Source organism: Lates calcarifer, linkage group LG9 (assembly GCF_001640805.2).
Source record: "Lates calcarifer isolate ASB-BC8 linkage group LG9, TLL_Latcal_v3, whole genome shotgun sequence".
NCBI lineage: Eukaryota > Metazoa > Chordata > Actinopteri > Centropomidae > Lates > Lates calcarifer.
Genome location: NC_066841.1, coordinates 15,456,772 through 15,481,391, shown reverse-complemented (window position 1 = coordinate 15,481,391; position 24,620 = coordinate 15,456,772). Strand labels below are relative to the sequence as shown.

At 41.2% G+C, this 24,620-nt stretch overlaps 1 protein-coding gene across 1 annotated transcript in view; it reads right to left on the bottom strand.

Moving 5' to 3' along the window:
- The window catches only part of ntng2b (netrin g2b), a 62,430-nt gene that overhangs the window by 13,903 nt on the left and 23,907 nt on the right, over positions 1-24,620 (bottom strand). Inside the window, 2 exon segments of the mRNA XM_018662498.2 lie at positions 9,846-9,875; positions 12,152-12,324. Of these exon segments, the coding sequence (XP_018518014.1) occupies positions 9,846-9,875; positions 12,152-12,324 (203 nt within the window).

Below are 24,620 nucleotides of genomic sequence, written 5' to 3'. Positions count from 1 at the left end.
CACTCACACAAAACATTTCAAACAACTTTGCACACACGTCCCCCTTTTACTGCATTTTTAATTGTCTTCTTGCTCAAGTTTTTCCCCATCCTTTCCCCTTTTCTTTGTATGTTCCACTTTCCCAGAGGGCTTTATGCCATTCCCAGGATCCTTTGCTTCAAGTTTTCAGAGCTACATTGAGTGCAAGTGAAAGAAGAAGAGATGTGAAACTAGTTCAGTTTATGGATCAAGCCTGCTCCTGCTTTTACCTTTCCATTTACTGCAACAGAGGCACAATTCAATAAATCAAAAGACCTCAGTGCTCCTCACAGAGATGATTAGACTAAAAATACAGATAACCAATCACACAAAGCGACCACACCATGCACATCATTGAGGGACTAATGATCACCAGATCACAAGAGAATACAGTGCTGCATGCTTCCGTCTGTGTTCCCTCCTGAGGTGTTTTTGCATGGGTGATGTGTGTCTCCAGTTGTTCTTCTTCAGAGAGGGGCATCCTGCAAGCATCCCGCTCCCCTGTGGAGCGTCTCCCTTCAGGCTATGTCCCACCCACTCGCTCCCCTTCATCCCTCCCCCTCCCTGGGGCTCCAGTGAGACAGGACGCCAGCAGCTGTTCTCGCAGCACCCTGGACCATTTCACACAACTGGCAGCATGCCATCATTACATCTCATCAAAGTAACCCCTGCCTATCTCTACTCGTGTCCGACTCTGGCCCCACTGGACCCACTCCCTCACACATCTGTCACGGTTGCATGCACACACACACACACACACTCACGTGCGTACACGTGGCAGCTGAAAAAACTCTCCATTGGGAAAGCAGGATTCTGAATCATGGTTGTTTCAAAGGCTGATGTAGCACAGCAGTGAGCATAAATGCATTTAATCTCAGTAACCCATGCTGCCTTGGGGGTAGGTGTGATTCGAACCGTTCTTGGCATTAATCTCAATCAGCTCAGCTCGAACTGTCTGACACTGGCAGCCTGAGCATTCGGGAGTTCCTGTTGCTTTACAATGACTGAAAGAAGGGTGTGTGTGTGTGTGTGTGAGAGAGAGAGAGAGAGAGAGTCTGCTGGGGCTTAGTAAACCATGACAGTGATGGAGCTCTTCATCTGTTCCCTTATTGGCAGGTTTATGCCATGCCAAAACTAGCAGAGAATGACCTCGACCAACACGTGATCATTTATTTATATCTTGACATTTCATATATTAACGTTGCCCTCAAACGACATAGTATTGTGTAATGTGCTGCAGTTAGCTGAGGTTACATTTTTGGGGAATGTTTTGGGCTCAGTCCTGATTCTGTCTCTCCTGTTACCTCTTCATGATCTTTTCATCACTCTCATCCTGTGGTTTACACAGTCCCTTCATTGTCTCTGAATGATGCAAAGGCAATGTCAACTAAAGTCAGACTTTCACAAACCCTCCACTTGCCAGTAGTCATACACCCTCCTGTTTCTCTCTCTGCCCTCAAACCGCCTCTCACTCACTTACCCACATTAACTAGATTTCACTGTCACTATCTAAATTGAAAAGGCATCTCTGACATGCAATATGATGCTAAGCAACATAAAATGATTATAGCTTGTATATAAGAGCATGTTAGTGACTTTAACCTCCTGAAAATTGTCCATTTCAGAAGGGTTCCACACCATAAAAACCATCATGCTGGCTGGAATTGAAAATGATCTCCTGATTCTAAATTAGATTATTCTATTTTCTGGGGGGGCTCTACTCTACTGTATATCTACTGTCATCTAGCGCTATGGGTGTGTCTTACCTCCTCTCTGACTATGCCTCGGCTCTGAGTGTTTTTCCTCAGTTTCAACCGGGCTTGTGTGATGGTGAACATGAGTCTGGGGATGGTGGATGAACTGTGCTGCGATTGGATGATGGTCGTGATGATGATGATGATCAACAACAGCATGATGTGTGGACTCCTTTGGGACTGGGTGAGACAGATGTGAGTGTTCAGGGATTGTTTCTGAAGGTGTGAACTCCTCTGGTGTCAAGGAAACTCTGCGCTCCTCTGATGGAGTGGATGCCGAAGGAGGGAGGACCTCTGTTGTAACAGGAAGTGTGTCAGATTCTCCCTTGGGTACCAGTGAATACTCAGACATAGGGCTGGTGGGTAACACACTGTCTCTTAGTGGGGCTGAGCTTTCTATAACTCTGGTTTATGCTGGTGGAGCTCTGGTGTCTGTTGCATCAGTTGCAAGAGGACAGAGAATGTAAATGCAATGAGGAATGAGCAGTCTAAGACATTAGCATAAGAGATGCTGCCTCAGATTGTTTATCCAAAGAAAGCCTAGCTCCCTTTTTTTTTTCAAATGTGTGCATATACACACACAAGTATGCACATTCAGACACACAGAAGTGAGAACACACAATGAAAGTGTGATTTCACACTGCTGAGATAGGCTAAACTCAAAAGCTGTTCTACAACCCTTTCAGTGCTGGAAAATTGTGGCAGGGTTTCTTATGAAAAACACAGTGATTGTTAAAGGTGTGACTATTGTTGATATGGTTGTAAAAATAAATCACAGTGTTTGTCAAAGTGTATTACTCTGTCTTACACTTATATTGCTGTGTATGGATGTGTGCATATGTGTTTGCACACACTCAATTTTGTCATGTCGAAATCTGAGAGATGAAATGAACACTGACAAATAATGGAAATGTTCATCTCGTGCCTTCACAACATCAAATAATAAATTACTGATATGTAAATGTAGCACCGTACAGTGGTACAATGTACTACGATGTAATATGAATACATAAAACTATTGGTATAATTTTTCCCTGTTTAAAATGTTCTGATGTCCCGGCTAACCATCACGCTATTTTTTACTAATGCGAATTTAGAATTGGCTGGTGGCCACATTTTCATTAATGAGGGAAAATAACACAATTGTAATGCTAGACAGTCAGCCTTTTGCCTACAGTGCTGTTCTCTTTTGCTGCACACTACAGTGTGTTGCACCATTAAATACATGTATGTTGTATTGATAATTTTAACATTTAAAGACGGGACATTTTCCAGAATCTCTCCATTTATTGGTTCGATAGTGACTGATAATAAATACTTGATTTTGATCTGATTTCTTCTGGTCACTAATCCACAATTGTTACCTAAAACATATGATGTCAGTAACACTATGTACATCCATGGTGTATTGTCACACCACAGCAGACACAAAGAGACTTTTTGACAGAAAGTGTATCATCAAACTCGCTCCACATCGACTGTGTAAAAATATAGTTCAAATAATTCTGTTTCCTAAAGGACAGTGTGTTGTCCACCCCCACAGTAAGGTGTATATCTTTTATTAAACTAGACAGTTGGAAAACAGTGATAGAGAAAGTGTTGACCAGGCACAGGAAAGTGGGATATGACAGGCTTTAATCTAAGGCAATCTGGGGATTTGGGGTCCATTAAAGCATCATATGAAAGCAGCAGTTTTCATCATTTTTAATTCTTATAGCTTTCTATTCTAGTATAGTCTCACTGCAGTCATGTCTACATTACATTATGTGCAGCAGATGACACACTACCTAGTTTGCAAGTGCCTACCTTCACTCTGACCAAAATGGTGAGGGTTTAGAGAGTTGAAATGTAAGTTTTCAACCTCAGAAACAGAGTCGCTGAAGGCAATGGACTCTGTGTGTGTAAAGGAGAAAAAAAAAAAGGCGAGAGGCAAGGTCTTAGTGTCATTCTCAGCCACGCAACAGCGCCATCACTCTCTCACGCAATGCATCAACTATCTAAGCTGATTCATTACATAATCCTCTAACATGTGCCTGTCTGTCTGTACAGATGGACTCACTAACTGTCCCATGACACACTCTCTGGCACACATGCACTTAAGCGAGCATACAGTGTCAGTCCATGTGTACTTCCTGCTCGGACACATTTTTAGGTGTCTTCCACACAAATGCATTTGCATATAATGAGATAATTTGTGGCTTGTATTAATGTAGCCTGAAAAATGATGACAATAATGTTTAATGCCACCTGTCAGTCTCAGCATTCTCATCATTTATTACCACAGTGCTAGACACTGATTTAGCTCCACAGTAATGAAGCCATTGTGATTCAGAGCAGTTAACATTAGCCAGAACACCTAATGGTGGCGGTGCTGAGTGACAGCATGGATGTTATTAATATGTCACATGATTTTCTAGACATGATCTAATCTCTCTCAGTCTGAGGCCAAGTTCAACCTTTATAAAAATGCAAGGATTACAATAGATGGGAGTGAGATGATGGTGGTGCACAGATAGAATTGTGGTTGATCGAGTGTAGTGCATCACCAGTGCGTGTGCGTTTGCATACATTTGTCCGTCTGCTTGTGTTTTCAACTATGCAACCGAGTGTGTCTGCTAGTACTATACTTAGGCTCCTTTGCAGCCCTGGGGTCTGGGATTTGAATGGAAAAGATGAAATAGGGCCATGTGGGGTCATGGTGGCTTGATAGGTAGATATATGACTGGGTTTTAGGATTTGGTTTCTCTGACCTCCCCTCCCCCCCTCGCCAAACACCCATCTGTCCAGCTGACCAATGGGCAGCGGGCTCTTTGGATCAGACTCTCTTGCCAATAGATCGCTAATCCTCATCTGAGCATGCTCACTGACTTAACTGGGGCAGGGACATGACAAAGGGTACAACTACTATGATATGCTGTCCAACCTACAAGTATGCTGTAATGTTTATAGAGTTACATCTGCTCGATAAACACAATAAATGCCCAAGCTGGGATTTGCATTTTCATATTTGTGGAAAAGTGCTGAAAATATTATTTATATATCCAACTTTTATTGGATGAAAATTAGAAAAATAAAATCCCAGGCTGCTTCAACACTCCTCTACAAAGTTCACTGACTGAGGTAACATTTTCTGTATGTGTATTCCTGCTATATAATATAATATTTTGAAATAACATACAAGCTTTGAAAGCATCTTTGAAAGCAGTTTAGAGTCAGAGAGGGAAACTGAGATCACAGGTTATATTATTCCAGATAACTAATGTTTTAATACGATCTAGTTATTAATGTCACAGGACCCTCAGCCACACAATATAATAAAACCTGTGTACGTATCAGAATGTGTGCCTCTGTGTGTGTGTGTGTGTGTGTGTGTGTGTGTGTGTGTGTGTGTGTGTGTGTGTGTGTGAGCATGTACAAACAGTAGTGGCGGCCGCTCTGTGAGAATGGAACCTAAGACCTCAGATCCCTGGGAGGAAAAGGAGGGGATGAAGATGATTTATGGGTTTCACTGAACTGCACCATATGCCCGCCATAAATCTACACATACACACAAATGCACACATACACACACACTTACACAGATAACAAGGGTTTGCTGCTCACATCAGGGTCAGGTTCAAGCCAAATACACTTCTCTAAACCTGGGATAAAAAAGGCACAAATACAGCTCTACACTGGTATGATCTTCCTTTTGAGTGTCCCAGAAATGTAACTGAGCTGTTGTTAGACTGTACTGACTTTTCAATTCCATATATTGCAAACCAAGTGACTTAATTGTTTGTATTGTGATTTTATGATTTTTTTTTCCCCAAACAAGATAAACTACAGCTTTCAAGCAAATAACACCTTAAATATGAAATTAGGGATTAAAGCTGCAGTGATTTTTCAATAAATCCATTAGTTAAGGAAATTAATCACCAATAATTAATAATCCTTCCTTTTTTAAAAATACAAAAATGGCAAAAAGTCACTGGTTTTAGCTTCTGAAATCAGATATTTCCCCCTACTTTTCTGAAAGGAGATTAGGGCTGCAACTAATGGTTATTTCTATTACTTAAGAAACAAAAAGAGAAACATCAAATTAAACACAGAAAGATTCACATTTCTGTTTGAAAAAGAATCAAAATGATTATTTGTTTGTCAAAGTTGTTGCCTTTAGAGCAACTAATCAAGCTCTGGATAATTTAATATTTGGGTTTTGGACAGTTGGTTGGACAAAGCAAGATATTTGAAAATGTTGACCTATGGCCCTGGGAAACCCTGATGGGCATTTTTCACCATTTGCTGGTTGTTGTTTTTTTTTAATCAAATGATTAAACATTTAATCCAAAAAGTAATCTGTAGATGAATTGATAATGAATACAATTGTTAGTTGCAGCTCTTTTATGGATGTAAAATAGAATTTAACTGATCTCATTATAACTGTAAAAGTTTACATGTGATGTTCTGTGATGTTTGTGTACTTTGCAGCAGGCTTTAAAAAGCTGACAAAGGATTGTAACTCTGTTTATACAACGTTAAAGCCTCTGTCAGCCCCTCCTAAATCACAGCTAATCAGTGAATTCTTAGAGTTCCCTACTGATGTCAGCCAAACAACAAAAGTGCTGTGCTGTTCAGCAAACGCTCTTAATGGATTTCCTTCAGACAAAAAAAAAAAAAAAAGTTTGACGACATCACAGTGGTGCCGAAATCCTCCTACGTCCTAAGTGCTTTTCTGGTGGAACATGAGAGGTCTGCCGCTTACCAAGATGGCAGCTTTAAATTTAGCATGAAGGCAAGCTGGGGTTTGAGGACCACTTTACTGTACATTTAAGCGGCTGACAGAATCTGTTCACATCCATCCCGGGTTGCTTAAAATCAGTCAGTCAGAACAAATAAAGTCTGAATGTCCATATAGTTTGACGCCTACACTCTTAAGACAGGACATCCCACATCTGGCTTTAACGTCAGAGATATACCGCCAGGGAAACAGCCAATGCACATCCTAAGACCTCCAATAAGTCACTGGATGAATTATGTATGATGTATTCACAGACAAAAACACACTGCTTGTCAGCATCCATAAGCACATCCACAGGCTTGCACACTTGATTTGTCACACATGTTTAGTAAGTCTATACTACAGTTTTACTGTGTCATCTGTTCAGCTGTGGCCAGCGGTAGACGTGCTCAGATCCTTCACTCAGGTTAAATACCAGTATAAATTCTTCAGTGTAGGTTAAAGCCTTGCATTCCAAATTTTACATTGGCAGAAGTAATTAGGTATTATCAGCAAAATAATACTATATTATATACTATAATAAGTATCAAAAGTGAAAGCACTCAGGTATAATGGCATCTTTTCATAGTGTTTTAATATTGTATGACAAATAATTGTATTATTATTGCCTTAGAATTTTGACATTGACTGGTCAAGTTGAAATTAATTTAACTACTTTGTGATAATATAATGTTTTGCACTGCAAACACACATATAAACTTATAATTATTAATTAGTTGAGAGAAATCTAGGTTATTTCAACCTATTTCCTATTTAAATAGTTTTAAATTAATAGAAATTCACTTTGGCACTTTTGAAGTTGAATGAGGAGATTGTTACCATATAAGGCAGTCACAGTCAGTGGCTGATTAGCTTAGCTTAGCACAAAAATGGTAAATTATCTCTTAACTCTCTATCCAAGGATAACAAAACTGCTTATTTTAGCACACTTAGTTTGTGCTAAGCTAAGCTAAACAGCTGCTGGCTACAGCTTTATATTTAATGGACAGATATGAGACTGGTACAGATTGCCTCATCTAATTCTCCACCAGAAAACAAACAAGCATATTTTCCAAAAATGTCAAACTATTCCTCAAGGGAATTTTCTAGAAATAAGTGTGACAATCATGAAGGAAGACAGGATAAGGGAAAAAAAGGACACCATACTTTACAAAATTCATGAAAACAGTTCACTTCTGCTAAAATTATGTTCCCTCATGCCAGTCCACACTGGCAGATGTTTTCACTTTCAGGACTCAATAATAGACAAAAATGGATTTATAAAATAGAGATATCTTCAGTGTGTGCAGTATTTAAAATGTTAATGTGACTAGTAGCTACATTAACTACAGCTGTCAAATAGGGCTGGGTGATAGGGACAAGAACTATTATCACACAAGTCTTTCTTTATATTGATCAGTCATTTTCTATATATATATATATGTGTGTGTGTGTGTGTGTGTGTGTGTGTGTGTGTTGGACAGGATTCATAAGGAAAGAAATGTATTAAACATTTTTGTTAGACCACATGGGTATAAGCAATGTGTTTTCTTCACAGGGTACCTTTTTAATTTGAAGTTCAAGGGATATATTCAGTTTATTACTGAATTCTATCATATATCATATGGAGTAGTGAGTGAAAAGGCAGACAGGAGTGAGTGCTGCTGGGTTTTTGAACTAATGTTAACATAAGAGGCTTGTTATTGAGCCTGGTTGCTTGTGCTCACAGTTAGGGACTTTGGCTTTTTGTATACTGTGATGGTGGGATGGTAACATTACCTTTTCAAATGGTGGAAAAGGTTTGTTGTGTTTCCTGTCCTTGTTGGCATAGGTTGCAGATATCATGCAGACATTGCTCTGCTGTTCATCCAGCTTCAGAAGCCAAACCATGTCTAAATCACTGATGATGTGTGTTTTTTCTTTGCCATGGTTTCCTTATCTCGTGCAGACATCCTACTCTCCCCATGGTCACTCATTTTTACATTTCCAACAGTGTGCCTGTTTTTTTTCCTTGATTTGGCTCTATTCGTGTCAGCCACAGTACATACACCTACTGTAGCTTTACCCTAAATCAGTTTATCATAGATATTGTGGTCTTTTTTTTGTGATTGGGATCATGTTATCACCCAGCCCTACTGTCAAATAACTACTGTAGTGGAGAAAAAGATCTCAGGGTGGTACAGTGTTACGTTCTATCTCTAGATAGGGCTACACTACTTTTCCGCACCTTCCTGAGCATCTCCGATGGGCTCATGGGTAATTGTTGGGGAGCGTTCAGCTTCTGAAATGGTGTTGGCGCTCTCTGGTTCTTCAGCTTCACTTTCATCCTCAGCTTCAACTTCAGGAACAGTAAATGTTTTAGATGAAGTTAATGCTGTGGCTGTTCAGCAACTCAAAAAAAACAAAAACAAACTAAATCTGTGGGAACATGAAACTGAACCACTTCAGCCATAATCAGTCCATTACCAAATGTGATTCTATTCTGTGATAAATCATGCCCATTATTTTTCCAAGTAACCAAACAGTTGCGTCTAATTGTGAGAGGAGACCTTTTAAAAGCAGACTTCTGCAGTGCAGTCCAATTGCTCAGTCTATCCATGCATCAGCTTTTTACTGTTGGGCCATGTGGAGAAAAGCCCAGTGCTGTCAGGGTTGATGTTGCCACTTTGCCGATCGTTTCTGTCTAACAGCTCGGAGGCTGAGAGCCTCTCCACAGAGAGAATCCCTAATCAAATTCCCTTTTATTCCTGCCTCCCTGAGCTCCTCACCCGGAATCACACTGCATTACAACACACTAACATATGCCCACATCCTTCTCTCCCATTTCTCTCTCTTTATGTGTCTTCTCTCTCTGTCTCTCTTTCTCTTGCTCTTTCTCTCCCTCTCTCCCTCAGCTTCCTTTGCTGCTCCATCCACCACCCATTCTCACCCAACCCTCTCCCATCCGCCCTTACTTCCATCCATCAACACCACTGTCTTTAGTCTGAATAAGAAAAGCACAACTGTGGAAGAATTCCTCCTGTGCAGGTTAGTGTGATGTGCTGTGATGAAAGGACATGGTGACAGAGAGGCCTATTAATAATGAAGCACACAGGACCCAAGCTGCAGTACTGAGAGAAGAGACGCAAAGAAAAATGACTGACTAGAGAGCCAGCTGAACATCACAGGAGGGGGGGCGGCGGGTTTAGGAGACATACAGAAGGCGAGGTATGGGGTTAAAACGTAAACAGTGCAACAAAGGGGAGAGATACAAGATAGGAAGAGAGAGATAGTGGAATACCACCTCTTCTGCTTTGCTTTGCATTATTACTTACTAGAACCGGAGGGGGAACCAGCAATTGTACCTGAAAGAGAATAAGAAAAGGAAGAGGGGATGAGAACTTGTTTATTTATGCATTCAATTTGCCTAAAGACTTGACTCTGCCTCATTCATCAGACTCAGGTGGCAGAGAGAGCTTAAGAGCTGTTCTGTAAAATAAGGGCTTGTTGTGGACCACCTCTCAATGTCCTGGAGTAATTACTGGGTCTGCACTGCCTTCCTAATTTAACCTGTTACTCCTTACCAAATCCCCACATTCAGAGGTCCACATCACATATATATGTTTTAAGAGAGTGCTACCACTTTGCCACGCTTGAATCAAAACTTTTTGCCTTTCGTCTTTTTCCCGAATGTATTTATAGTTAACTTAGCTTGGCATGCAGAATGCAATCTGTAGAGACCAAACTGTTTTGTGAGCCATGGCCATTTTGTGTAGCATTTCAACTGAGCAAGTTGCAAACATTTAAATTTTTAAACTCCACTAATGCGATTCAGGAGTTTAAAAGGGTGGCGATGTGCTCTGAAGGTGTGTGCCAGTACCATTAGAACTGGGTTGGAAACAACATGATAAAAAAAGGGCTGACAATAGAGCCATTCTCTGCAGTGAGTGTGCAGGTACAGGTGTATGTGAGTGCAAATCGGCCCGTGTTTCTCTGTGTGTCTTTCTCTCTCTGTGTGCGAGTGTGTCCATGATTGTTTGAAAGGAGAAGACTAGGGAGGGGCTGCCCTAGATTATTATTTTATCATAGCTAGCTACTGTAGCTGGCTTCACTCTCCAAGAGGATTTCCCCCCATGCTTCCCCCCTGTTGTTGCACAGCTCTGATCTGCTCTCTGCACTGAGGTGACGACAACTCAGAATGCTCAGTCTTTCCATCGACTTCTCTCAACTTCTCCTGTCTTTTCAACTCTGTCCCTTGATCCTGCCTTCCAGGACCTCAGAGTGATGAGAAAACCTATACAAAGATCTAATGTCATAATCCATCACCTCTGATTAAAATTGAAATGAATTACATTGATGTCTTAGGACGGAGTCAGTAGCAAAAAAAAAAAAAAAAGAAGAAAAAGAAAAAAGAGTAGAATACGAGAACAAAAGAGAATAGACTAAACTGAAGATGTGTCTGCAGTCAGAGCCATATATTTCCCTCATACCTCAACTGACCAGTTAACCTATCTTTACTCTCTAGTTTCCAAACACCAACAGGGCACTGGACACTACAGTGCTGGAGATATTGGTGATTGAACATCAGCTAACAAGACACCATGCTAGCATAACATTAGCATGTACCAGCAATTACAGTTAACAGGACACTAAGGTAACATACAGTTAGTTTGGCTACAGATAAGAGGACAGGCAGTTCATGGGGTAACCAGCAAGCTTGTTAGATTAAGTATCTTAAAGGGGCTGTTTATAAGTTTTCTCTGCAGCCAAATGCAGCAGGTGGTGGTGACGGTCGTTTGCCAAGAGCTTCAGCCATTGTTGCAGTCAAAATACAAGAGGTTAGAATATGCCCTCTGAGCAGGACTACTTCAAGACAGCCTGGAAGCTACTGTGAGTTGCTATCAGAAAGTGATGAGACTGGTTGCCCGGCCTGGGCCTAGCTGGTTAGCATGCTAACTTCAGTAAAATAAGTAACAGAACTAGATGCAAAACATTGGTGTTGCTTTCCAATGCTGGAGACAGCTCTTGGCGAGTAAAAGTAATGAAATTCAATGCTGAATTTACAACTTCTTGACTTGTAGGTGTACAACAAATAATGCTAACATTGGTTATGTAGTGAAAGCAAAACTTTCAAAGAACTCCTCTAAAGGCACACTAATCAATGCATATTATATGAACAATGGAGTAAGTAAGATCCTGTACTGGGAAACCCAGAGAATTATCAACAACTCTGCTGTTACCCTCAACTACAGAGCATTTTAGTATCTGTTAGCTCTTTGTTTTGGTTTTACAGACCTCAGCTTTACTGTTTTGGCTCACTGTCACTGCTCTCATCAGTGTAATTTTGATCTGTTTCAGTAAAAAAGCTCTAAAACCCATTGTACACTATCTGTTCAGCATCAAACAGCAGGCAGGCAAATTTAGCAATTACCTAGTGAACATAGTGGAGCATTTAGCAGCTAAAGAGCCAGACATTTCCCTCAGGAGTTTGTCTGTTTAGAGACCAAATGAGAGCTAAAAGGAGAGTGAATATTGGACTTTGTCAGGTGGCCAGAAACACTAATGTTTTTATCTAACTCTGTGAGTCAGATTGATGAGTTGGATGAACACAGTAAGAACAGATGCATGTTCCAATACGTACAGGTGTTGGGGGACCCATTGGGTGTTGGCAGGTAGGAACCAGCCTTCCAGGACCTGGCTTTGAAGCCCTTCTTGCAGCGCTGGCAGTCCTGGCCTGTGGTGTTGTGTTCACACTGGCACTGGAGGTACCCATCCTGCAGCAGGCACTGGGAGGCATGAAGGTTACACTTACACCTTTAAAGAAAAGAGAATAGACAATTAACACATGTGAGGTGAGATGTACGCCTGTGTGTTAAAGGGGAGGAAGAGAGAGGGCGAGAGAGCGAGCGCAAGAGAGAGAGCGTGTGTCCCATATAAAGAAGCAAGTGAAAGTTGTAATCACTCACTGGTTGTAAGTGCTGCATCAATGGTGCTAGGTACAGGAACATTTTCACATCATTGGAAAAAAAAAGGTGCAGACTATTGGAGATCTGATGCTGAGACAGAACACATATCTCTTTTTGGTGAATTGCATTATGGTAATAGATGTAAAACAAGACTGTAGGATTAACATTGCAAAATGTGTATTGTATGCAATTTATTGTGTACTTTGGAGATACTGTAAATTACACTGTACACAAAGAAAAAAGTAAAAAGCAAGAGAAACTTAATATTTGAAGCAACTTTCTTGATATCTGCATGGGTGTACGTGTACCTTTTATACTGTATGGTATATGTAGTGTTATGGGTGTATATACATCATGCATACATCTGTAAAATGTAGAATAAAGAGCAGAAATGAGAAAAATACATTTAGATAAAGGAAAATATCACAGTTAACATGTTGAGTTTACTGTGTAGAGTGTGTTTTTTTTTTTGTCTCGAATTCAGTTTTCTCTCAGAAATCACTGGCAAAGCTACAGCTTCCATTCCTGCTTTGATGTGAGTGAGTGCAGTTTGTACAGTTGCCAGTCGATCCAATTCTGTGGCATTTGATTCCATTAGCAGCATTTCTCTTTACAGCCGTAATAGAAATGAATCAAACTGTTTTTACAAAATGTGAAAAGTCTTCCAAAAGACTAAGGTCTCAATTGACTGAATGTAGATGTGAAACCATTTTCTGTCAATAGACAGACACGGCAGCTATTTTGATCATCTATTTATCATTCATTAATTTTTCAAGCAATTATTCTTTCAAATGTGAGGATTTTCTGCTTTTCTTTAACTTATGTTGTAGAAAATGAAACTATTTTTGGGTTGCTCAAATAAAACAAGCAGTTTTAACAAAGGTCACCTTGGGCTCCAGGAACAGTGTGTAGAGGAAACAATTAACAGAGTAATTGAGAATAATCAGCCAATTAATTGATAAAAATTAATCATTAGTCGCTGCCTTCACTGAATGTAAATTCATTAATATCTCGTATTAAGATTTTTTATGATCATTACAACAAATATATACAGTATGTAGTTTTGGTGCGATTTTAATCTTTTCACACAAAGAATAAATTACATGTAAATATTGCTTTTTGTGTTTCCTCTTTGTAAATAATTCTGGAGTGAAGGAAAACATACGCAGGGTGTAAACTGAAAAAAGTGAATGTGCAATCCAAACATTGAGTGCAAAATATTGTGGGTCCAAGATTGTTGGTAATCTATTTACCAACCCTCTATCCAAGACTAGCATGTGGGAGCAAATTATTGTTTACAATTACGGCCTGTGACATTCAAGTGTCTGGGTCTGTGTGTGTGTGTGTGTGTGTGTGTGTGTGTGTGTGTGCGCCTGCTTGCATGCAGAAACCTACATGTGTATACTTATGCGCACGCTATGACCTCCGGAGAGGGCAGGGCCCATGTGGGCTGATCCAGAGGTTGAAGTTCTGCCAGGAAGGAAATGAGGATCTTAAGGACACTCTGCAGCTACGACTTTAAATTACAGCCTTTTCCAGATGAGCGACTGGACTCAAATCCAGTTTGTTCCACTGGAGTGAACAGCTATCCGTCTGCATCAAATATTCAAAGAATGGCCCCTGTATTCTGGAGAGATGACTACTTCAATCTTCCTTCCTCACACTAATCTGCGCTTTCTCATCAGTTTTTTTTTCTTCTTTTCTCTCTCTTTTTTTGGGGTGGGTTTATGCTGTCGGCCCATCAGCCTCAACCCTAGTTTCACAACATTACATACAGAATAATGATGACTGAAACTCAGAAACACCCAGTAATCTTCAGTGGACAGAAATGGAGACAGTCGATCATGGTGTGTTGTGTCTGGTATCACACTGTTGCTTTCAGTCCTATAAATTACCCACGTTTCTCTCTGATCACCTGGACGAGCTGACAGGATGTGCCAGGGAGAATCCATCCACCGACAAGGCCTTGTTTCCTGCGCGCTCTCTGAAGGACACGAGCTGTCCACTTAGCAAAGAGGGAAATTGAACATCTCTTTTTTTCATGGAGGGAAAAAAAAAAAGTGTGTGCGTTCATGAGAGAGAGTGAATGTGTGTGACATGAGACAGGTGTGTGTGTGCATGTGTTTCTGCTTGGTGTGGTTGTGATGCATTTGTCTGAGAGCGCCGATGACAGACAACAGATCAGAGAAGCAGAGGCTTGGTGACTAATGCCTGCGTTGAGTGACTGACAGCGCTGAACATATCACTGCTTCTCATCTCCTGCATCTTTGGTGATAAATCTCATCTGTCTCATCTCAAAAGTGGAACCACTGCTGAGTGCAGGATCTAGACGTTGTAGTTTAAAATCAATACTGAAGAACAGAGTGATTTCCTAGGTATACTGCCGTGCAGTTTGTGTCTTGCGGGCCTAATGGCTGCAGCGTACTAGAGGAAACAGCCTTCTTCTTGTCAATTATCTGAACAGCAGACATATCCTGATGTTAAAGCCTACGTGAGTAGATGCGTCTGGGTCCATGTATTTACCTCAGTGAAATGTCACTGACCTCCTTTGCTAATTTAATCATTAATTTTGAGTTGTACAGTCTTGCAGGTTGAAACTTTGTGGACACTTTTATCCCCTTGACCTGCTTTTCTGACTCCTGCCACACAGCGCAGCCCAGGACGACCAAGGGTACTTCTAGCCTTGCACTCCTTCCACATGAATGATGTGACACTCCCGGCTTTTCAAGTGCTGTGTCTCTTTTGCTCTCTCTCTCTCTTTCGGATGACAGCTTGCATCGGGATTTCTCCCGATCCCTCTCTTCAGTCCCTCCACACACAAATAATACATGGGCACAATCATATGTTAATGTGCAAGATGTCTGCCTTCACTGCAAAGTCATCAAAGTGGGAGTAGCAGCACTGAGCTGAAGGAAGTTAAGACGGGACAGCTGGATCCATCACAACCCTGTCTATTTACTTAGAGGGAGAGAGAAAGGGAGGGAGATGAAATGAGAGAAGGTGAGCTGAGGAAAAGACAAAGAAGGGCAAGAGGAAGCAGGGAGAGAATGTGTCTAGGAACAGGAGGAAATAAGGGATGCAAATGCATTCCAGTCTATATTAGAAACCACACACACACAAGGTGGTGTTTTAATTAGCTGGTGTAATTATAGGTCAATACTTCTGTTTATCAGTCTGTTGGCAACGCTACCTTAAACATACTCTATACTTTTTATAGTGCTGTGGGTTTGTTTTTTTATGAGTCTGTTGAGCACATTCATGAGAGCGCACATGCACGATGCATGATATACATTCCTGCTGGTGGTGATAATGAGCCAAGATTGGCAGCAAAGGCAGTAAAGATGAAGACTGCTTGTCAGTTAAAATGAATGCAAACAACGTGTGTTTAAAACCTAAAAGAAAAATTGACTTCATTGATGTTTTATGTGGAGGGAATGCATTCAGCAAGTTTGTTAGACCTCAGGGATACACACTGTGTGTTTAGGTGAGAAACACTGAGTGCAAACATAGCTTGTTTGTTTAGAAGAAAACTCCTTTAAAAACAATAATCCTGACCACTCAAGATTTCAGCCGGTTGAACTGGCAACACGTGTGGTAACAGCAGGTGTGTTTTCATAATACAGGTACAAGAGTTGCGCTTCAAACGACTTTGTATCAACCACCGTGGGAAGTAAACACAACACTTTACAGTGCAGCCAAACAAACCACGGGCTGAGAGGATTCATTGTTTTAATTAAGAACACTAAGAATAAAATGCTGGATGAACCACGCGTGTTCTTCTGCATTACATGAAATACGTGATGCACTGGCTTTTGTCTTTGATATCACTTAAAATACGTGCATTGGTACCTTTCAGTTCCCTTGTGTGTAACTGTACTTTTGAGTGATGAATCCTAATCCTATCTATATATACACAGAGGCAGTTCCAAACATTGATGTGTTTTACTATGAAGAAAGTCTTTACTTTTTCCACTGCTTCTGTGTACATTTATATAGCAGTTTTCACCAGAAATATGTTTTGGAAGAAAGATAAATAATTAACATATTTACATTGTCAGAATGTTCAAATTGAATTAAATCAAGGACAATATAATAGATCATGATAAGTCACTTAAGAAAAGACTGTTAGATATTATTTCATTTTTTATCAACAGAATGAGGAACCATTTTTAATGAACTTACTCCCAATTTTAAAAATGTTCATACTGAACATTACAGCAAAATGTTCAGTGACAACATTTCTTTTTCCTTCCTCTTTCAGGACAGTATCCACTTGTGCAGGCATGATAATGTTTTTATGGCGATGTAAAAAGCACTTGGTTAAGGTTATGGAACTAGTGTGGTCTTTGATGACTTTTAAAAAAGTAACATGATACAGGATATGTTTACTTTGTCTATGCTTATCCAATATGTTTTTGTAACCTCAGGACACAGGATACAGAACATGAAGCCTGCTCTCCAGTGTCAAAGTCCTGTTTGATATATCCACCCCTCTTCAGATTCTGAGTGGTACATGAAGTCGCATTTTGTCGACAGAAAAAATGTTGCTAGTAAACATAATCCAGACAGCAATTATGTTTCCTCCAAAACATGTATGGGAAAACCATTGAGTAGAATATAGAGATAAAATTCTCACACACAGGATTGGTACATGTAAGATCTCGTACAGTAACATCATATGTGTGTTTTTTACACATCTGCATGTTCACACTATGTATTGGATCTTAGTAAATAATTGGCAGTCTATCTGTATCTCTGTCCAGGCTTGTCTGGCTGTGTGTGTCGCTCTGTCCATTCCCCTCGCAGTCTGTCTCTGTGAAGTCATGTCGGTCCTGTGTATTTAATGATACGGGGACTGCCTGTTTTAGACAGCAGAGACGCAGCAATTAGGGGAATAAATAAGAAGAAAGATAAACAAACATCAAGGGGGAGTCATGTGGTGGCAGAGCCTGAGAAAGCAGCTGGAAGCAGCAGTTAATGGGGCTTTATCTGTCTCTTTACTGTAGTCGACGCCTATTCCTCTATTTCTCTCCGGGGACACAGCTATCACTCCTTCTCTCTTATTTTCTGTTTTGCACTCTCCTCCCTCTGTATTTTTTTTACATTTGCTCCCAAATTCCATCTACTGTAGCCGTTCCAGTCCTCTGGCCTTTGTTTTTGCTCTTCCTCTCTGATTTCCCATTTTATCCTCCATCTCATCAGTCCCGTTCTATCTGTGCAGCTTTACCCCTTCAGCTCTCTTGCTACTACCCGTTGCACCAGCGCTCACTGAGGAGTGCATTGGGTAAATTGGGTTGTGGACATGTGTTTGAGAGGAGTGAGTGGAGGAGAAAATAGGGGGGGGGGGTACAGACAACGTGGGGGGCTGAGCAGTCAGTATAGCGGGGAGTAGGGCAGCTGTGTCAGAGCCCTGACAGTCTGCCTGCCTCTCTGACTACAGTGGTGAGGCTCGGAGGAGGAGCAGGAGGAGGGTCCGCATTGACGTGCTCTAACCTGTGATGACAGACCGCATTGATGCAGCTCTGACCCAGCAGGAGATCTCCCTCCTCTCCTACTCTGTGTTCGATCAGCCGTCACTGAGAAGACCCACTTGGTACTCACAACAGCCCCCTCCCTTGATACCACAAAATACACAACCGGCTACACAAATTACTGGAGTAATAGTAGAGTGCGAGCCTAATGGGTGATGAATGTCAGCGCTTTTGTCAGAGAGAGGAAAAGACTTAACACCCAAACTAGCACTGACTGATGATATGAAGGCCCATGTGCCTCTGCTGGGGATGATTGAAATTAACCCTGCCTCTTAGAAATGTTATTTGCTGTCCCAATTACATTGTGTTGAACAGCTTAACTACAGAGAAACCTTTTTTTGAATTTAGTGAGTTCTCTATGTTTGTAGAGAACGTACTGTCCTGCACGTGTAGTGAGGTGGCTGAGGTGGATGATAGATTAGATCGTACAATCAGCAGGTCATTGACACCAGAGGCCAAGGTTTGTATCCCGAGTCATGCATGTGATTAGGTTTAGGCAACAAAAGCACTTTGCTTAACATTAGGAAAAGATTTTGATTTCACTTATATGCCAATAAACACGTATGTCTCATTCTTCAACTTCAGGTGGATTTTTGGCCTTCACTGTGCTGAATTTACTGTACTCTGCAAAAGTTTTAGGCACTTCAGATGTTTAGATTCCTATTCATCCCACAGTAACATCAGGGAGGCGTCTGATCGCTCCCAGAATCATTCTGCTGCATGACAACAAGCCTAAACACACAGCCAGAGTCATAAAGACCTGACGTGACAAGAGGAACAAGGAGTCAACATGATGGAGTCAGTGTGGGTTTACATGAGGAGACGGAAGACACTGAGACAGACTAAATCCACAGAACTGTGGCAAGTTCTCCAAGATGCTTGGATCAACCTACCTGCCAAGTACCTTGAAAAAACTAGGTGCAAATGTACCAAGAAGAACTGGTTTATAGACAATGGGTGGTCTGATTTAATTAGGCTTCACTGTTTACTGCACCTTGGATAAAGTTAATTGATAAAATTATCCCTGGCATTTTTGAAGCATCCTCACCTAACCTGTAGTGCCTGAAACTTTTGCTGTATGTGCAGGGTTCATCTGCTTAAAGGGGTTTTCCTGTGGTCACCTTAAACCTAAATTTAAGGCATACGTATGAACATGATTTTGTGACATTCCAATTGGTTTGAAAGTCCAAGACTAAGTATTTGGAAACTTGAAGCCTTCAGCACATTAAAACTGAGAATGGACTTTTAAGTGAAGTAGGAGACATCCTGTGTCTGCTCGCTTAAGTTTCCAAATGAAAAATATTTGCATATTCATAGATTCTGGATTTTCAATGAGGGAGAGGGAGTAGATGTAATTTTAACCAGGCAATTGAACTTTTTTTGCAGAACCATAACAGACAGAAATTATTATTCAAAGCACAGTATTTTTGTATTTCCTAAAACATGTCTGGAGGTGATCTTTAGTATGTCCATAAATTAAAATCTGATTGGTAGACAGTGGCCTGGAAAAGAAGCTGAGCCCTCCAACACAGTGTATCCCGAGCGCAGCGGGAAGCGATCAGGCCAGGAGTGGGAGTTTGCGTGAAGCTGGGATCATTGATCAGCAGCATGCCTTATTGGCTTCTGCTGAAGTCTTTATCACCACATCCCCTCCCACTTCCTCCCCCGCCTCGCCTCGTAAATTCAGAGCAGCTAATTGGACATGACTGCGTTTATGTTCCAGCTTCATAAATTTCTTTCTCTGAAGGGAGAGGATCGATTTTCCTCGAGTGCAGCCTCCCGTAGCAGGGGAGCAGCGTGAGTCTCTTCAAACGTTCCCTCTCCTCCTCTCCACCGCTCCTCACCTTTTTTTTTCTCTCCTCTCCACCATCCATCCTCTGTCTCACATGTGCGCTCCCTCTCTCTCTCTCTCACTGTAGACTAAACAGGTAATCTATAACTGACCTCCCCTGCAATCATGTGGTGAGTAGAAATTACACCGCGCCTCTTTTAATAACCACAACAGTTCTTTCACACTTTTCAATTACTCTCATATTAATAACAGAACTGATGATATTTTTTAAAAAATCCCTCCACCCGCGCTCATTATTTGTCACATATAATGAAAGTTGTTGACAGCAAAAGACCACAAATGATTTTGATACATTTCCTGCTTTATTCCTGTCTTCCTGTCTTCCCCTCTTCCTCCATCTCTTCCTAGCCTCTCAGTTTTCAATCTTTTTTTGGGCATATCCCAAAAGCCAAATAAGGGAGAAATCACTTTCTACTGGAGCGTCTAAGGGAGTGAGGGACAGGCCTGAGGGACTCTGTGTTTGGGGTCTCCCACTCATACATACTCACACGCACACATATAAATACACAAGCTTGCTAAATATGCTCAATGTCAAGAGGTCACTGGATGTTTTTGAAAAAAAAAGTGGAGTGAAACGTCCAGCAAAAAGAAATCTTAAATTATTCAAAGCGCAGGAATGACCTTGATTGTCTTTGCAATCCACACCGTGTGTGTTTGTAATGTGTGTGTGTGTGTGTGTGTGTGTGTGTGTGTGTGTGTGTATCTCTACTATGCACTGCAGGGGGATGTGTGACCTCCCTGGTGTGTATGTGGGATGATTCATTATATTAGCACAGTTTGCTCTGAGTTAAAAAGTGTGTCTTTAGTTTGGGATCATGCACTAGATAGAGGGATGGATACAGCCAAAGAAAGACAGAGAAAGAGTGGGAGACTGTGTGAGACTAAGCCTACGAGTAAATTATTTACACAGGATACAGTAAATGGCTATTGCGTGCATGCCTTGCTTGTGTTCAGACCTGAGAGCAGCCCTCTGATTGGTTGGGTGGGGTCGTGTAAAGAGCAGCAGGCAGAGTCAGGCCCACTTTGAGCTACCTGCTCTCTGAAGTATGCACCGTATGCACAGGACCAAATAACTAAATAATGGAGCCTGGGCACATCCTGTTCTCCAGTCCAGACCTCAGAGGACCGTTCTCATGAGTGCAGCGGAGACAGTTTGTGTGTGTGTGTGTGTGAGAGAGAGAGAGAGAGAGAGAGAGAGAGAGAGAGAGAGAGAGAGAGAAAGAGTGAGAGAGAGCTATATATTAGAACAGTTCAGGTGTGTGTTACATGCCAGCTGTGTGAAATGTACTGTTTTTGCTGGCCTTTCAAACTGCAGGGGTAATTAATATGCAGCTTTCAAAGGATTTTGTCACCCTGGCTGTTTCCAATGATACTTTGTGTATAAGGATAAAACACAATCTGTAAATAACTTTCTTGTTCACTGAAACATTAAGTGTATCATCTCACTTGTTAATATTTGGGGTTTACTGATTATGTCACTAAGCCAGTTGGCTGCTACTAAGTACTGTATGTTGATTTATGTGCCCCTCTTGAGTGTGACTTAATATACCTTTAATTCATACTCTTTGTACTGTGCGTCTCTGCACTGTGACAGTGGGCACAGTTCCAGCTTGTATGAACATCTACTTAATTGACTCATGTATTTTTGCATGTTTTTGCTCTAAAATTTCAGTGTATTTTTTAAACAGGGCTTTTTTCATCAGTCATTCAGATGTTATTGTCTTAAGACTCCAGGTCATTCCTGATTCATTTTTGTTATGGATTCATTTTTGCCAAATCTTTAAAACTGAACTCTTTGCGTAAATATATGGTAACCCTTTTTTCAGCATAAACTCAGCTACAAGTCTGACCCATCACTTTCTATATCAACTAGCTGCTGGAAGAGAAAAAAACTGACATGGGCCATTTAAGAGCCTACACAAATATGTAGTCAATGCCCTTCTTCTTCTTCTTCTCTTCCAATCTTAAAAGGGTAAATTATTCTGCAAAACTTCAGAAAAGTTTTCAGTTTGATCCTGTGTAAAAAAAAAAAATGCATTTAATAAGAAATAACTCATAATAGCATATGCTGAATGTTATCATCCATGAATAGATGCATTCTCAAAAGTCACTGACCACTGTGATGGGTGACCCTTATTAATTCGTCCACACAAGACATATTTTACTGGCATTTGGCACTTGGTGGGTGGTAATTCAAGGCTCTGCACGCCGGCATTGTAATATTCATGCGGCATGATGCAGCATGAAGGATGCAGAATAGCTGACACCATTCTTACTGAGGCAGCCATGTCACTGCATCTTAAGGCTCCCTCCAACTAAAGAGAGTCCGGCCTCGCTCCCATCCAGCCCTGATTGTCCTGAGATGACCGTGTAACTGTGCTGGATATTAGAGTGTAACCTCCCTGCAGAGTCCTTAATGCTGCTGAATGTGTTTTAATGAACACTACAGCGAAGACTAACACCTGGGGACAGAGGAAATTGGGTGTGAGTTGGAGGTGGGGGCGTTATTATATGTCCTCTTATTTAAGATATGAACAAGGATGAAGAAGCAAAGGGAGATGGGAGGTAAGGGGAGGAATGAAAAAGTGATGAAGAGACAGAAACTCGGGGACGACATGGGGTTTGGTGGGAGGTTCTTCCTGTTGTGCAGCCCCCCACAGAGTCTTCAGAGCCCCTGGGGCGATATGGATCTTTGTAGGATCTTTATGTCTGTTGTGTGTATATAACAGAATGAAAAACTTTGTAGTGGAGAACAGAATACACTCTGGATATCTGGTGCTTCTCCCTGAGACAATATGCCCGCCATACGAACTTCAGAGACACAACAAACTTTTGAACCTCTAATGTGTGAAGGCATGTTGTTATAAATTAGCACGCCAACACATTTTGCAAACCTGCACCCGCAGGCCCTCACCCATCTTCACCCATGCACCTAATTTTTCACACAAAGCATAATTACTTTACATACTTGCTCCTGTTTTCTTAGCTGCATGTCCTCTCATTTAAATGATAAACTCATTTGGAAAAAGTCTCCTAAAAGTCACCAAAACTTGCATACACACACACACACACACACACACACACACACACACATATATACAGACATGCTAATACAAAACCCACATTGGCATACAACTGTAATGTACATTCCTGTATATACCCATGTGTGTGTGCGTTAGCGTCTAATTCCAGTAAGACTGTGAAAGGGGAGGATGCCTGGGGAAGAGGAGCTGAGCTGGGATCAGCCAGAGGACAGGGGTTAATATAATTATCCTGCTAAAACCTTGAGACTGAAAGAACATCATTAGTCATAGCAAGAAGAGAGCTACCCCAGCCCTGGGCCAGAGGATGAGAGGAGAGGAGGTGAGGAGAGAGGTACGGAGGGGGGGGGGGGCGTCCAAATACACCGCGCAGTTAGCAAGACAATTAGTACAAGGACTAAAACTTGGGGGTCTTTGTTAAAAAACAGAAAGGACAGTGTTTACCAGTGCTCTGAGCTGTAGCAAAGTCTGCTTCACTTATTCAGTAATTATGATATTTTCCTTAATAATCTCTAGATAAATGAATTACTTGTAGTGAAATGATTTAGAAATTCTATTAACATCTGAACTGAGCACATAATGAGCAGCAAATTCCCGGCATTTTTTTGTAATTAATGAAATGACCTCTGTTTTGTGCAGACTTAATATGAAGCTGTAGTTACTGAAGGACCCCATACTTTTTAATAAACAGTGAGTATGTTCATGTGTCCTTTAGGGCTAAGAGCAGGACTCATTTAAAGATTACTGCTGGTTGATCAATTGTTTTGATTCATCACATTCACTCACTTCACTTAAGACAAATGAGGATGGTGCGAAGACTGTATGCATCCATCTTTATCTGCTCCACGCTGTACCAGCTTTCAAGTGTGGTGAACTTTGACGGGTGACTTTGCGGGACTTTAACACGTCTGACTAATTGAGATGCAGTGTCAAATCGACAATGGAGATATTCATCCTCTCTTCACTCTGTACTGGAAAGCGCTCACAGTGCTGCATTCGACTGAAATACAGCGTAGTTGTGTCAAGAATGAAGAAGTGAGAGCTCTTTTCTCTCCTCCACACAACTGGCCAATCACGGCGTGAAGTCTGTGTGAAATGGTCAGATGCAGCCCCCCACCCCCACCCAAAATCTGATGTTGTAAAAGGTGTGTGTTGTTGGGGATGGAAGGGGGTCAGGTTGGGTGTGGAGATGGGGTGGGGTTCTGATGCTATTGGATGATCAGATATTCCAACATACACTGGGTGCTTTGTCTGACCATTACACCTGCATCTTAGGAAATTCAGTTTAGTATCATGTAAGGCAAATGAAGACATGTGCATTGTTCTCATATCACTTACAATGATCGACTGTAGTCAATCATTTTTGTGATTCATAGCTGTTCGTGATGCACTTTTTAATTACTCATTAGCTTCTCCTGATTTGTTCAGTGGTACATCATGATTTTATTCAAAAGTCCGACCAAACTAATCAGCGATCACCACAACATCAGGACAGCTCCTGTTTTGTTTGATTGCAAACTTCCTGACTCTTGTCCCTCCACAGCCCATTATGGGACAGCGCTGTGGTAAAAGTAAAAGTCTCTGACATCAAAAATCGACTGATCACAGTATGAGACTCTGTGTTTCTAATTGACAAACACATGGACTTATTTTCTGTCTCTCGCTCTCAGGCTCCAATTGATGAGTTGTTTATCCGTGCCCATCTACATGCTAGTAATGA